The 13,193-nt window shown below is 40.9% G+C and overlaps 1 protein-coding gene across 1 annotated transcript in view; it reads right to left on the reverse strand.

Moving 5' to 3' along the window:
• Positions 1 to 13,193, reverse strand: part of Ptprt (protein tyrosine phosphatase receptor type T) — a 1,079,747-nt gene that overhangs the window by 344,135 nt on the left and 722,419 nt on the right. The window contains exon 9 of the mRNA XM_032904674.1: positions 5,170 to 5,279. Within this exon, the coding sequence (XP_032760565.1) occupies positions 5,170 to 5,279 (110 nt within the window). The remainder of the gene's footprint in view (positions 1 to 5,169; positions 5,280 to 13,193) is intronic.

The raw sequence follows: 13,193 nt of genomic DNA on the forward strand, positions 1-13,193 counted from the left end.
ACTCGGAGCAGCTTGTCTCTCAATGATTTTATTGAAGAACTTTGAGACAATTGCTTGACAGGTTTTTGCCCTCAGGTACTTGTTTCTGGCTGGAAGTGCCAGTTGGCTGTTGCCATGGTCTGAGTTTGAGGAGTGATAGTTGTCCCTAAAATGTGAATCAGGTGGAAGGTGCTATAGTGTCCTTCTTCCATATCTAAGCCCTAATTGATGAACCTTGGAATCTCATTCAGACATTAAAATAAAACCGCGTGAATAGTAAGATTTTTATACTGTTAGTAAAAATACTAGATTCTTTGGAGCCCATTGAAAATGGGCATTGCTTAGCGCATGGCCCAATCCTCCATGTGATGACCATCATGCTTTCATTAGGCAGGTATTTCCAGATGAACAGCTAATTCCCTCACAACCTCCTCCACCTCCTTCTTAAGATCCAACTGGGGAAACTTTAGAATGTGTTTTAGAACAGAACTTTCTATGCTGTAATATACGCATGAATCATTGTGGGATCTTGGTAACACATGATCTTATTCCATGGTTCTGGAGCCTGGAATTTGGTGCCTCTAGCATGTGATCCCATGTCGTGCTGATGATACTGGTGTCTGGATCATTACCTGTCACTCAGGAGGGGAATAAATCGCAGGCATGCACTCTTCATCGTCCATAGAAGGAAAAATACCCAGGGATCTGAGGCTAGGAACTCACTTATCTGAACTTCTTATTGCTGCTGCTGAGAAATCTGAATTCTTCCTCCCCTCCTGATTCCTCTCTCCCCTCTATCCTTGTCTCTCTCCTACCTAGGGTTAGGGGTGAAACCCCGCATCGGGGAGAATAAAGGGGAGGACAAAGAAGAATCCACAAAGTAGCACAGGTCAGCCACAGGCCTCCTGTTTGTCAGACATGTCAGTCACTCCCACCGCAGGGCTTTTGCACCGCTGAGTTTCTTTGTGTCTTCACTGCTTTGCTTTTCCAGACTCTGTTCAGGTTAACCGCAAACTAACTGCACCGGGGCTTATAACCTTTGCTTTGCCTATTGACGTGGATCTATTTATGCCTCAGTTCTTACACAGTTGAAGCCTAAGACAGTTTGACACTTTCAGATTATAAAGTGGGGACCAAAGTTCAGAGACAGAATGGTACTTAATCAAAGCCACTTAGATTTGGGAGTTGGGGTACAAGACTAAGGATAAATCCAGAGGTTGTCGTGAGATGTGGATTAAAAGGGGAGGAAATTTTATTTTAACACTGCTTGGATCCACTCTGTTCAAGATACATGGTTTGAAAAATGGAAAAAATAGTCTCTCTCTCTCTCTCTCTCTTTCTCTCTCTCTCTCTCTCTCTCTGTGTCTGTCTATGAGTGTGTCTACATGTGCTCACATGTGCATGTATACTTTGGCTTTGTAGAGTCAAGGTTGAAGTGTAATAGAAAGGCATGAACAGTCCAATTTTTCCTTCCATTTGTGTCATCCTAATTTTCTCTGTAACAAAATATTGTTTTTGAGGCTAGAAGACAATGCTTTGTAATTTATGGGTTCTTCTCTGGAAATTATAGTGAGATCCTAATTTTACAAAGCAAATTGGTTTTATCTAATTAAATTTGCAATTTGCACCATAAACACACTTTGTAATACTTGTCTCTAAAAGCAAGGACCCCTATTTACTCTCTGGGGCAAGGTTGGCTTGAGCTCATAGTGGAAGGGATACAACCTCTCTTCGCTCAAGAGGGCCTACTCTTTGCTCCGTTGTAAAATATTTGCTGCAAAGCAGTGTTTTCTAGAAAATAACGACTCAGGTTTTAATGCCCATCTGACTCTACCAAAGATCCAGTTAAACTGGAGATTCTGACTCTCCAGTTTATTGATGGGGCCTAACATGTTGTATCTCTGAAGGCCCCAGGTGATACAAGCCAATGGACGACTCTGTGTTATATCAGAGGCTGCATCTGAACTCAGGAAACATGGATATGTATGTTTTCCTGTCTGTGTGACCCATTGGCACATCACATTGCTATTCCTCAACTTCTTTATTTTTATGCAAGGTTAACATTATTATTATTATTATTATTATTATTATTATTATTATTATTATACTTTTTACAATTGAGAAAACTGCAGTCCTAAGATTGATGTAGCACAGCCCACATATCAGGTAATGAGCTAAACTTGGATTCTGATCTAGGTTCCTGACGTGTAATTCAACATTCTCACAATGCTTGGGCCCCATTAGCTTGTGACATGTATCATCACAGTCATGCTTACACACAGAATACAATAGACTAAACATATGAACTCCTAGATTCATCCACAGATTCCCCCCCCAGAAAAGGTTTGGCTTGTTCCCAAAAGGCTCATGGTAATCTCAGTCAACTTCAGTCTTATGGCCCTGGTTCTCTGTAATCATAACCTGAGGAGAAGCCAAGAAGTTATTTGGAAATATTTCCACAGAGCCATTTCTAAGAGTCCATCATGGAAATGGAATCAAGTCTTTGAGAGTCCACAAGGTGGCTGATTCACAACTAAGTAAGACAGGTCAGCTGTTCCACCTCGTTCTTTTCTTTGTGTCTAGTGCACCAGAGTATACCTCACACAGATGCTACAAGTTCAGGAGTTATTACTCAACATATCTAATTCACAGATATGCTTCTGCCACCTTCTCCATCCATTTAGTTCCTTATTCTAATCACAAAATGGCAGAGCATTGCTAGTCCAGTACAATAGGTAGCCCTGTAATACAGAAATTGATGCTGCTCTTGGGAAAGAAGTCTATGTAGAGATGCAGGCACAGGTCCAAGACAGTAGAACCTAGTGGTTTCCAAAATAAAGTCAGTGCAAATACAGAGCCTTTTCATGAGCAAGCCACCATCATTTCTAATGAGAAAAATAGGGCACTTGTCATGAGCTATTCATAAAGCTAAATCCATTCAATTTCAGACTCTTTTATTCTGAAATGATATCCTTTTGTATTTTGGAATTATATCTTTTTAAATTAAATGTTAATAAGAGATGGTAAAATAGCTTATGCTGGTTCCTAAAATCTTTTCAATGTTCCTGGTCCATGAATTCTAAACCCATATACTTCTAGAATGGAGGAATTGCCTATGATAATACTAACGCTTTCTAAATCATAGATCTTTCCCCTATCTGTATAAAGAACAGGCTGCTATGCATAATAAATTTCTCTCTGTGTCTCCTGTCAATCTCTGCCTGTCTGTCTGTCTCTTCCTCTGCCTGCCCCTCTCTCTCTGTCTCTGTCTCTGTCTCTGTCTCTGTCTCTCTCTCTCTTCCCCCCCTGTTCCTTCCCCACTCTCTCTCTCTCTTTCTCTGATTGTAGTCTCTACAGTGAAAAGCACACAACTGTGAATTACTATGAATCAATATTATTCTTGTTATTCTTTCTTTCTAAACAATGTTGGACCATATCCTTAGCCAAGTGTGCCGAGATGAATTCTTCTCCTCTTATGACAAACACAAAAAGACAGATTTTTCTCTGTGGCCCAAGAAGGTTCACAGACATTAGGGTGCTTGCATTCCTCCTTCCAAGTGCTAACCCCGAGGACAGCATCAAGCTACCTGCACTTTCTAAAAAAAAAAAGATGTAAATAAAGATGTTTGACAGATCTATGGAGGCCAGGTGTCCAACGAGACAAAATGTTTCCTATTGTACACGGTGATTATCTGCTTCAGAGACCCCTGAAGACCACCCATGTCTCTAGAAAGCTTATGACCTCACTAGACCAATCCTGATTCTTCACTATAAAATACTTTATAATGCCCCCAGCTTCCTTCTTAAGCCCACCCTCTGTAGGTGAGTGTTTCTGCATGGATGCTTAGTGATACAATCTTTATTGAGGGGTGGGGAGGATTATTAACTACCAGATGGCTAATGATATAATATACTTTGGGCACAGAGCAAGTTACAACTCAGGAATCTTCTACCTTTGAAACGAAGAATAACCCAAGGTCTGATCTATATGGGGTGATTCACCATGAGCATTGTGGTTTCTCAGATAAACTTATAAGCCAGGGCGCGTGTTTCAGCCTGAGAATCCCTGGGCTTTTTGTCTCCTCAGATGTGCTGTGGTCTGGAGCAATGATTGGAGCCTTCATTGTTCAGATAAGACATCAGGTCTAAAAAGAGGAGGGACCTGACAAGGGGACTCTGAGAATACAGACAGGCTTATCAGACATAAGGCCATACATAGCTTTTTAAACATCAGCACCTATGCCTCTCATCTGTGTCACTTTGGTTTTTTTTTTCTACTCTGTCCAGTATTAGAAGCTCAGAGTGTCACAGAACACAGCAATGAAAGAAATATGAGTCTCTTCTCCACGCTGGTCCTAGACTCAGGTATCAGCCTGTATGAAGATAGTTTTGCTTTTGTCCTGCAATGGCCTTCTATAAAGCTTAGTTTAGCATCTTCAGGTGTTTGTTAGGTAGATGTGTTACTCCTGAATATGGTCTGTTCCATGTCTAATACGATAAAGTTTTGCTGATAGGTGGAAAGCGTTATGAATGACCAGGCAGCTGGTGATACAATAGGCTTTGGGCACAGAACAAGTTAAAACTCAGGAATCATTTACCCTTGAAACAGAATAACTATAGGATTTTCTCCAAAACCCACGGTCTGATACACACATGCACATGCACATGCACACACATATGCACACATGTACACACACACACACACAGCAATTCAAAATCCTTCCCACCCATCAGCAAAACTTTATCATCTTAGACATGGAATAGAACATGTTCAGGAGGAACTCACCCACCAAGGAAACAATGGAAGATATGTATACATACATACATACATACATACATACATACATACATACATACATTATTAATATAATATAGGGGGTGATCCACCATGAGCATTGTACATTGTCATTACAATATGAACTTTAGCTTTTGCATTCTAGATGTGGTTCTTCTCTTGTACACCAGGGCAATCTGATGCCTTGAATTAGTGACCCATTTGCCAAAGGGATCACTCCTAGCCTTGATCATGTCTATGTCTGGTATGTCCACATACATTTGTCTTTGGGATGATCAAAATGGCCCAACTCTGTGCCCTACGTGTGTCTCCCTCACCTTTATGCCCTCAAGGGAACAGGTGTTTACTCACTGAATGAAGCTGAGTCCACTGCAGCAGCCCAGGAGCCTCCTTACCTCATAGAGTGTGATGACCCCATTGGTCTCATTGGGAGGTTTCCACTGGATATAGATCTTCTCCTCAAAGGGTCCTCCTTGGATGGACTCCAGAGGAACAGCTCCTGGAACTACAGAAGGGAAATGTTGTGAGCTTAATGTCACCTCTGCATCATTCCTCCAAGTCCACTGACCAAGACAGCGTCTATCTTGATTCTGCCATTGTAAAGCAAAAAGAGAAATGGCCATTGTGGATTTATAAATGAATAAATAGGGATGTCTTTCGATAAACCCTTACTTCCGAAGACAGACGGTGAGATGGATTTGACTCATGGATGGACAGCTCTTCATTCACCCATTGAGCAAAACCATGGATGACATGAACAAAATCAGGCACAGAGGACGTAAGCAGGCACCAGCCAGCTCTAGGAATGTGATTTGATGCATGCAAAAGTGGATTTGCCATCATTTTAATAACACATTGCCTTGGCCCTGCCAAGTTCTCTCCAACTTTAGAAAATGCTTCCCTGGTTTCTTCATTTCTGGATCCATTTTTAACTATGTACCCAATTAGGAGAGCCTCATCTTGATCCAAGAAGTCAGCTAACTTATAATGCTGCTGAGTCTCTTAATCCCTTGTTGGGTAGATGCTTAATATCCACTTGGTTGGATAAAGAGGTCGATGCATGACTTATGCCAGGATTTGGCCCTAATGAGCACACTTTTCTAGGCACTGCTACTGTAATAGGCTGATCTTTCCATCAACATCTTCTGGCTGGATCCAGCATTCTCACACAACAGTCTAGAAGATGCTGAGTATGAGTAAGTAAATGATTCCCCAAACTTTCACTTATAAGCCCTCAGAGGATGGAGAATTCATGTAAATTGTTACCAGATCTATTTATACTTCAGCATTATAAAATCAGGTACTAAGACTAAGTGCTTATTCAGCATTATAAAAGCAAATACTCTTACTATGTGCTTACTCAGCATTCCTAAGTGCTTACTCAGCATTCCTAAGTGCTTACTCAGCATTCCTAAGTGCTTACTCAGCATTATAAAAGCAGGTATTCTTACTAAGCGCTTACACTTTGATCGAAATTCTAGAGGTATTATTTCACTTAAGCTACACAAAGAGCTCTGCCTAGTATGTATCATCCCCTTATTGCTAGTAAAGGAAATGTAGCTGAGAGAATTAACTAACTTGGTCAAGGTCACAGCATTCTTAAGTTGTAAAGAAGGAGGGGAACACCTGTCTCCCCACTTCAAAGCATAAACTCTTAATCATCGCTCTACACCTTTTTAAACAGAGCCTCAAGCATATGCTGCAATCAGTTCCCCATTGTCAAATTAAATGCATTTAGCTTTTCTCATTACAGACACGATGCATATAATTTGTTGATATTAAGAATATACAAAAAGACCTTCAGGTCTGCACCAGGTCATAAAAATATATGCTATGGTTTTCAGTTTAGTAGTATTTTCAATGAATATGTGAAATTGTGGGTCTCTATTCTTATGTCTTCTTCAGCTCTTTTCCTTCCTTTGGTTTGCCTTGTCCAAATTTGATTTTTTTAATCACATTATATTTTATTTTGTTATGCCTTGTTGTTATCTCTTAGAAGCTTATTCTAATGAAAGACAGAAAGTGAATGGATCTGGAAGGGAGGGAAGGTAGGGGGAGCTGGGAGGAGCAGAGAAGGAAACTATAATCAGGATATGCATTGAAAAAACTCTATTTTCAATAAAGGGGGAAATGGGGAAGAAAGAAAAAAAAAACACTGAAAACAAAAGCCAAAACATTTTAAAAGAGAATGAACAAAATCACTGACATTCAAATCTAAACACAGTTTTTCAGTATTTCATGGATGTATATATACACACACACATTTTTAGTATAAAATTGAACTAACACTTTTTCAAAATTAATTCATATACTGTATGTTGTATTTTTATCTTCTTTTAGAACTAGACACAGACATGAAAAATTCCTAAAATTCTTCAGACATGGTGATGCACATGTCCAGAGGCAGAGGCAGAGGCAGGGCAGAGGCAGAGGCAGAGGCAGAGGCAGAGAGGCAGAGGCAGAGGCAGAGGCAGGCAGGCAGAGGCAGAGGCAGAGGCAGAGGCAGAGGCAGAGGCAGAGGCAGAGGCAGAGGCAGAGGCAGAGGCAGAGGCAGAGGCAGAGGCAGAGGCAGAGGCAGAGGCAGAGGCAGAGGCAGAGGCAGAGGCAGGCAGATCTCTGTGGGTTTGTTGCCAATCTGGTCTACAGAGGGAGCTCCAGGACAGTCATGGCTGATACACAGAGAAAGTCTCAAAAAATAAAATAAAGCCCAAACCAAAAAAATTCCTAAAATTCTTAGGTACTTTGTGAGAACATTTAATGGCCTCAGGGGGCAAGTGATAGCATTATGGTCATGACAACTCTGTTTTTATTGAGTGTTAACGCCAGTTGGAAATTTTTATGATTATAGATAGCACTGGGTTAAACATGCTTTTTTTTTTTTTTTTTTTTGAATTACCATGCAAAGTACAGGTTTCCTTAAGCGGTGTTCATATGTGCTTTGTGGTTGAACCTCCTTCCCCCATTTCCTTGTCCCTGTTATACTTTCTATTCCCCTATTCCACTTCCGTGTCATGTTTGCTCTGTTTCCTGCTCTGAGTCCCTTAGTTAAAAGCTGTATTTCCCCTCTTGGGGGCCCCTTTCAAATAACAAGACTCCTACCAAAACTCACTCCAGCAAAAATGCACACATAAAAATTAGAAGCTGAGAACTGTACATGAGATAAAACATGTAAAGGAATTCTAGCCAGCTTAAATATAACAAATATGACTCTGGAAGGCCCTTCCCTTCTCCCCTACTCCCTCTGCCTTGATAAAAACCATTAGACTACATCTCCAAGGTCTAATTCTTTATTTGGCCACAAAAATGTCCTTCGTGCAAGAACTTAATCTTGGGGTTCCTGAGCTGATACAGGTCCTTTACAACATGTGATATTTGAAACCCTGAGCCTGGGTCACCTCACCTAATGTAATATTTTCCAGTTCCATCCACGATCCTGCAAATTTCGCAATTTCCTCTCTCTCGATGAGCACCCTTACAAAGAAATCTGCATGCAACTTTGCTCGTGTCCTCAAGACAAATTTGTGGCAATTAATTTACGAGGCCTAAGTAGATCAACTATCTTATTTTTAGGGATTTTGACACATATTACCAGATTGCCTTCCAGAAAGTTTGCATAAGTCTGGGCTCCCAACAAAAGGACATGCCCAGGCCCAATTTCTGCCCACACTGACTATTTAAAAAATTAAGTATATATGCCATTTTTAGAATACTGGAAAGCACAGACTTTTTTTTTTCACTTTAATTAGTCATTTGCATTGATTCTTTTGAGAAAATGCTCTCTATACCCTGGGCTCATCTTCCTCTATGCTTCTGTATTTTGTTCATCTTTGTCTTACTAAATTGTGACTGTCATGCCCATATGAAGACGCTGAAGTCACACTTACTTTTTCATAGTTTATGAATACATCTGTTTTTGTTTTGCCAGATTTCCATTTGTGTTTTAAAGCTTTGGCGTATGTAGAAGCTTTTAAAAATGAGTCAAAATCTCACTGCTTCTTCCTAACTTGCTCTTCCTCTCTGCAACTATATCTTAAGGTGATCGGGGGGGCTGCTATTGACATTAGAGATGTATAAATAACGAAGAGCAATGTGGTCAAATCCTTTGAAAGCTTGTGATCCAGGGAGCAGACATGTTTTAAATAACTACACTCATAGATAATTTCATTCACATTGTTATCAGGACTTTCAGATAAGGGTATGTGGTGCTAGGAGAACAATAGACAGAGACAAGATAGGCTAGGAAGCCAGGATATTGAATGGCAAATAAGTGAGAGTTGACAGATATGCGGAAGTATCTGGGGTAAAGGCAGGGAATAGAGGATGTGCGGTGGATAGCTTTCTGAGGTCAAGGGTGGAAGGAGAAAAATCAGTTAGGAAGTCTGTAGTCATTTTGGAGACAAAGGATGTTAGCTTGCATCAGGGCAAGGAGTGGAAAAGAGAAATGAACTGTAGGAGATTTCTGTCAAGCTAAACCAGCATGAGTTGATGGTGATAGATGAGGGCAAACATGATAGGATGTGTCAGGGAGCCCCAGCACTACTAAATAGAGCCCACAAACCAGACTATTATTCACACAGAGAAGAGTCTTAAAGGACAACTAGTTTTGGAGAGGAATCTGGTGAGCTCTGCTTCTCTTTGAATTGAGGTATACATAGGACATGCAGCCAGAGTGGGTGAACAGCCTTTGGAAAGATAAGACTGAGGCCCAAGTTTGGCTATCAAAATCATGTCCTGGAAATAGGTCTGGCCACAAGGGTATAAACAAAAGGTGGGGAAAGCTCTCAGACTCAGCTAAGAGAAACTGGTCTCAAGAATGAGGGGGGGGGAGGGAAACTGGAACACTAGGAGTCAGTGTTGAGAGAAGAAAGTAGGGAACAAGGACATTGAGTTGTCACTGCAGCAGCTATAGAAAGAGATGGGTGTGGGAAGGGATTGGTTCGCAGTGATAGATATGGCTGAATGGTCAACTCAGAAGTGGCCTTGAAGTTGCTATTGAACTTAGTGTCCCAACACTTGTGGCCAGAGTCAGCATACTTTAGGGAGACTGGTTATGTAACATTACCTGGAGAAGGTTGAAAAGGAGCAGAACACGGAGTGGTATGAGCAAAGACCTTTTGTTATGATGGACAAAAAAATGTAAAAGACAGCAGAAGTGAGAAGTGAAGCAAAGACAAAGGCCATTTCTAAAGATGGGAGTGGGGGTATCACATGGCTCAGACTGCTAAAAATAATCCAAAGGGGCCACAAGGTTGAAGGGTAAGAAAGAGAAAGGGGGCTGACGTGGAGTCCCAGGAAAATGTAAGAGGAGTTCCCTTCCTTCTGTGAGAGACGGAAGGGGAATGAACAGATGGAATTGCTCAGTCAGGGAGCTTAAGTATCCCAATGGCTTAATTTTTTCTCAAAGTGTTGGGGATAATCTGTCTTCCAATGGTGCAAGAAATTGGGAAAAGTGGGGATGATTTAATCATTGAGGAGTGAAATGGAGAGAAAGGGTGTTTCTGCTGATTCATCTGGAAGCTTGTTGGAAGGTGGAGGAAGGTCTGTCTAGTGGAAGAGGATCTCCCTGGTGGGTAGCAGAGGGTTAGTTGGTGGGAAAGTTGTGGGATGGAGATGCGCAAGGGTTTGTCTGGTGGAGGTTATGATGGTGAAACTCAAGCGAGGCTTTCCAACTGAGGGCAGATTATCTTTCTCACCACAAATCAAGCAAATAAAAAGCACCAGCGAGTAATTATTATGACTTTTTTATGTTACTGCCATTTTTCTCATTTGATCTAAAACTGTCATCCATCTGGAATGTGCTTTCTACATTGCACATAGTAGAAATTTACCCATAATTCCCTCCGACGTTCTTGAGACAATTACTTGGCCAGTGAAAACTTTCCACTATGATTTAAAAGGCCATCTTTCCACGGTGGCTTATTTTATACCCTGGCATATGCTTTCAGCCTTCACTGAGTCATAGCTCCTACAACGACAGTATCTCCCTGTGGTTCGGGATGACATGTTTTAATATGCAGTGGAGCAAGGTCTTCTCTTTCATTATTATTCCCTTTCCATGCTTCTGGGGTGCGGTTACCCATTTATTCTTCAAGGAGAACAGATACTTGGAATCCTCGTGCTCAGAAGGAGGAGGTGAGAGGATCAGAGGTCCAAAGCCATCCTTTCTACAGAACACATGTGAGAGTAACCACGGTTACATGAGACCTTGTGTCAAAGAAAAATAGTAGTCAGAAGAATGTAGCAATAATTTTATAAAAATTCAAAGCTATTCCAAGAGAACCAATTCATGTGGTTTCCTCTTCCGCTTCTTTTGAGGGCAAAGGCCATCTCTGTAACCACAGGTCCCTCTACTCAGTATTTAAAGCTTCTCCGCTCATGCTTCTCTTGTGCCCCTTGATTAAAACTGTGGAATCTCTGTTGCTTTTTACTAATTGCATTTTTATAATTTCATTACTCTTGTTTTGCATTGAAACATGCAAAGCTTCTCCTTTGCATTGCACGGTATTAAGAATGTACAACGTTTGTCTGTGTTTACCAAGTGTTTGTAAAATAGAATCCCATGCTGACTGAGCAAAAAGCAAGGTGTTACTCACTTTGTGCCTCTCCTCATTGGCTCTTTCTCTACCTCATTCCACCCATATCAACATAATGAGGACTACAGAATTTTATGGTAAGCAGCCTAAATTCTTATTTGGAGTCATCAGTGTGCCCTAGGACAGCAGGTCATTTGGTTTTCCTTTCTTTCTTTCATACACATAAGGAGCTCCTAGACTCCTGTTCATCATTCTAGGATTTCTGGCGATCCATCAACTGTGTGTTATTCCCCTTCAGTTCATGAAGCTGCCATTTTTTTAGTATTATCTCATCATTCTACTTTAGATTGAACATAAGCTTACTTCCAGATGGTTCTCTCTTGTGTATGGCTTACATGTATCTATGTGGTTTTTTAAAAAATCTTTTTGAATATATACCAGACTTCACTAAGGTGAATTCAAGCCTTCTGGCTGCTGTTGAGAATCTTCTGGTAGAAGAAGATAGGGACTTTAGCTTATCTTTAAGGTCCTACCTATTTAGACCATGAGAGCTTTTATCTACTGTCATTTGGGATGTGGCTTGGTGGGGGCTTCCACCTCTGGATACCTGCTTCTTGAGGTAGTGCCTCATAGGAAGCCCCCTGCCATCAAAGAACCCTCTAGAGCTTACAGTGTCTGTCTTATTTCCATCCAGGGATGCTGGACGGCTCCTCCCAGAGTGTACAATGTTGCTGAGGAGTCCTTGGGAATAGAAAGACCAAAGAGCTTATCACTCTGAATGTTGAAGTGGTACCAGCATTGTGGATGCTCTTGTGCGGTCTTCAGTGAGTTCCCACATTTCTAGATGCATAAAGAATATCTGGCATGATCAGCTTTGAAAGTCTAGGCCACCTTGTAAGTGCAAAATGACACTTTGCAGGGATTTCTCTCGTTCTTACCTATTTCCTAAGTGAGCTGAGCATCTGTTAATACTTGGCTCTGTTGTCTCTTTGTGTCGATTTCCTGGTTTCTTTATTTCATAAAACAAGTGTTATGTTTTTATATAATCTAAGGCCTGGGGTGCACTCAGAGGCAGAATATTTCACTGTTTCAATCAGAGTCCTCGGTTCTGTCCCCAGCACAAGAAAAAAACAAAAACAAAACAAACAAAAAAACAAAATCTAGTAATTCTCTCAGTTTGTGCCTTGTATTTGCTCTTGGATATAGATCAGTTATTAGTTTTTAATATGGTTAAATTTGTCAGAGATTGTAATGAGAGCAAGAGACAGAGAGAGGCAAACGGTAGCAGACACTGTTGATACTTCACCCCGATCCAACTGAACAATGCACATTCTCAAACACCTCACATTCTCTTGACCCAAGGCCATGGGAATAACCATGGTCACCATACAGGGGAAATAAGCATTGTTAAGTTTTTAAAACATCCATCAGTCATGAAGGATAGGAGGTTGAGTTGATGAGTGGACATCCACGTTTCCTCACCTGATTTGCTAACTCCACATTCTACTGGTTCTAATCAAAGTCTTAAAAACACTAAAATCCCGGTGGCGCACATGTGGCAGGGGAGGGGTGGTGTTATGACAGTGAAGATGATAAAGATATTTCCAACCCGGTAGACTGATGCCATAATAAATTACTTTAAGTACGGATCACTGGGAAAATAAAATTAAAAAGTAAAAGTAACACTTAAAAAGCAATGAAAATAAACATTTCTCTTCTTAAAACACTCAGCATGTGTGAGTGTACCCATCTGTCATGGAAAAAGAATGAATGATTCAATGCCTGGGTTTGTGTCACACTTCGAAAGGCACTGTTCTAAAATCCAGTGTTTGATGGAATTGCTGGTTAATGTGTCTTGCCCCGATTTGTCCCGGTCCCTCTTTCCC

This window comes from Rattus rattus, chromosome 5, assembly GCF_011064425.1.
Source record: "Rattus rattus isolate New Zealand chromosome 5, Rrattus_CSIRO_v1, whole genome shotgun sequence".
In the NCBI taxonomy this organism is placed as follows: domain Eukaryota; kingdom Metazoa; phylum Chordata; class Mammalia; order Rodentia; family Muridae; genus Rattus; species Rattus rattus.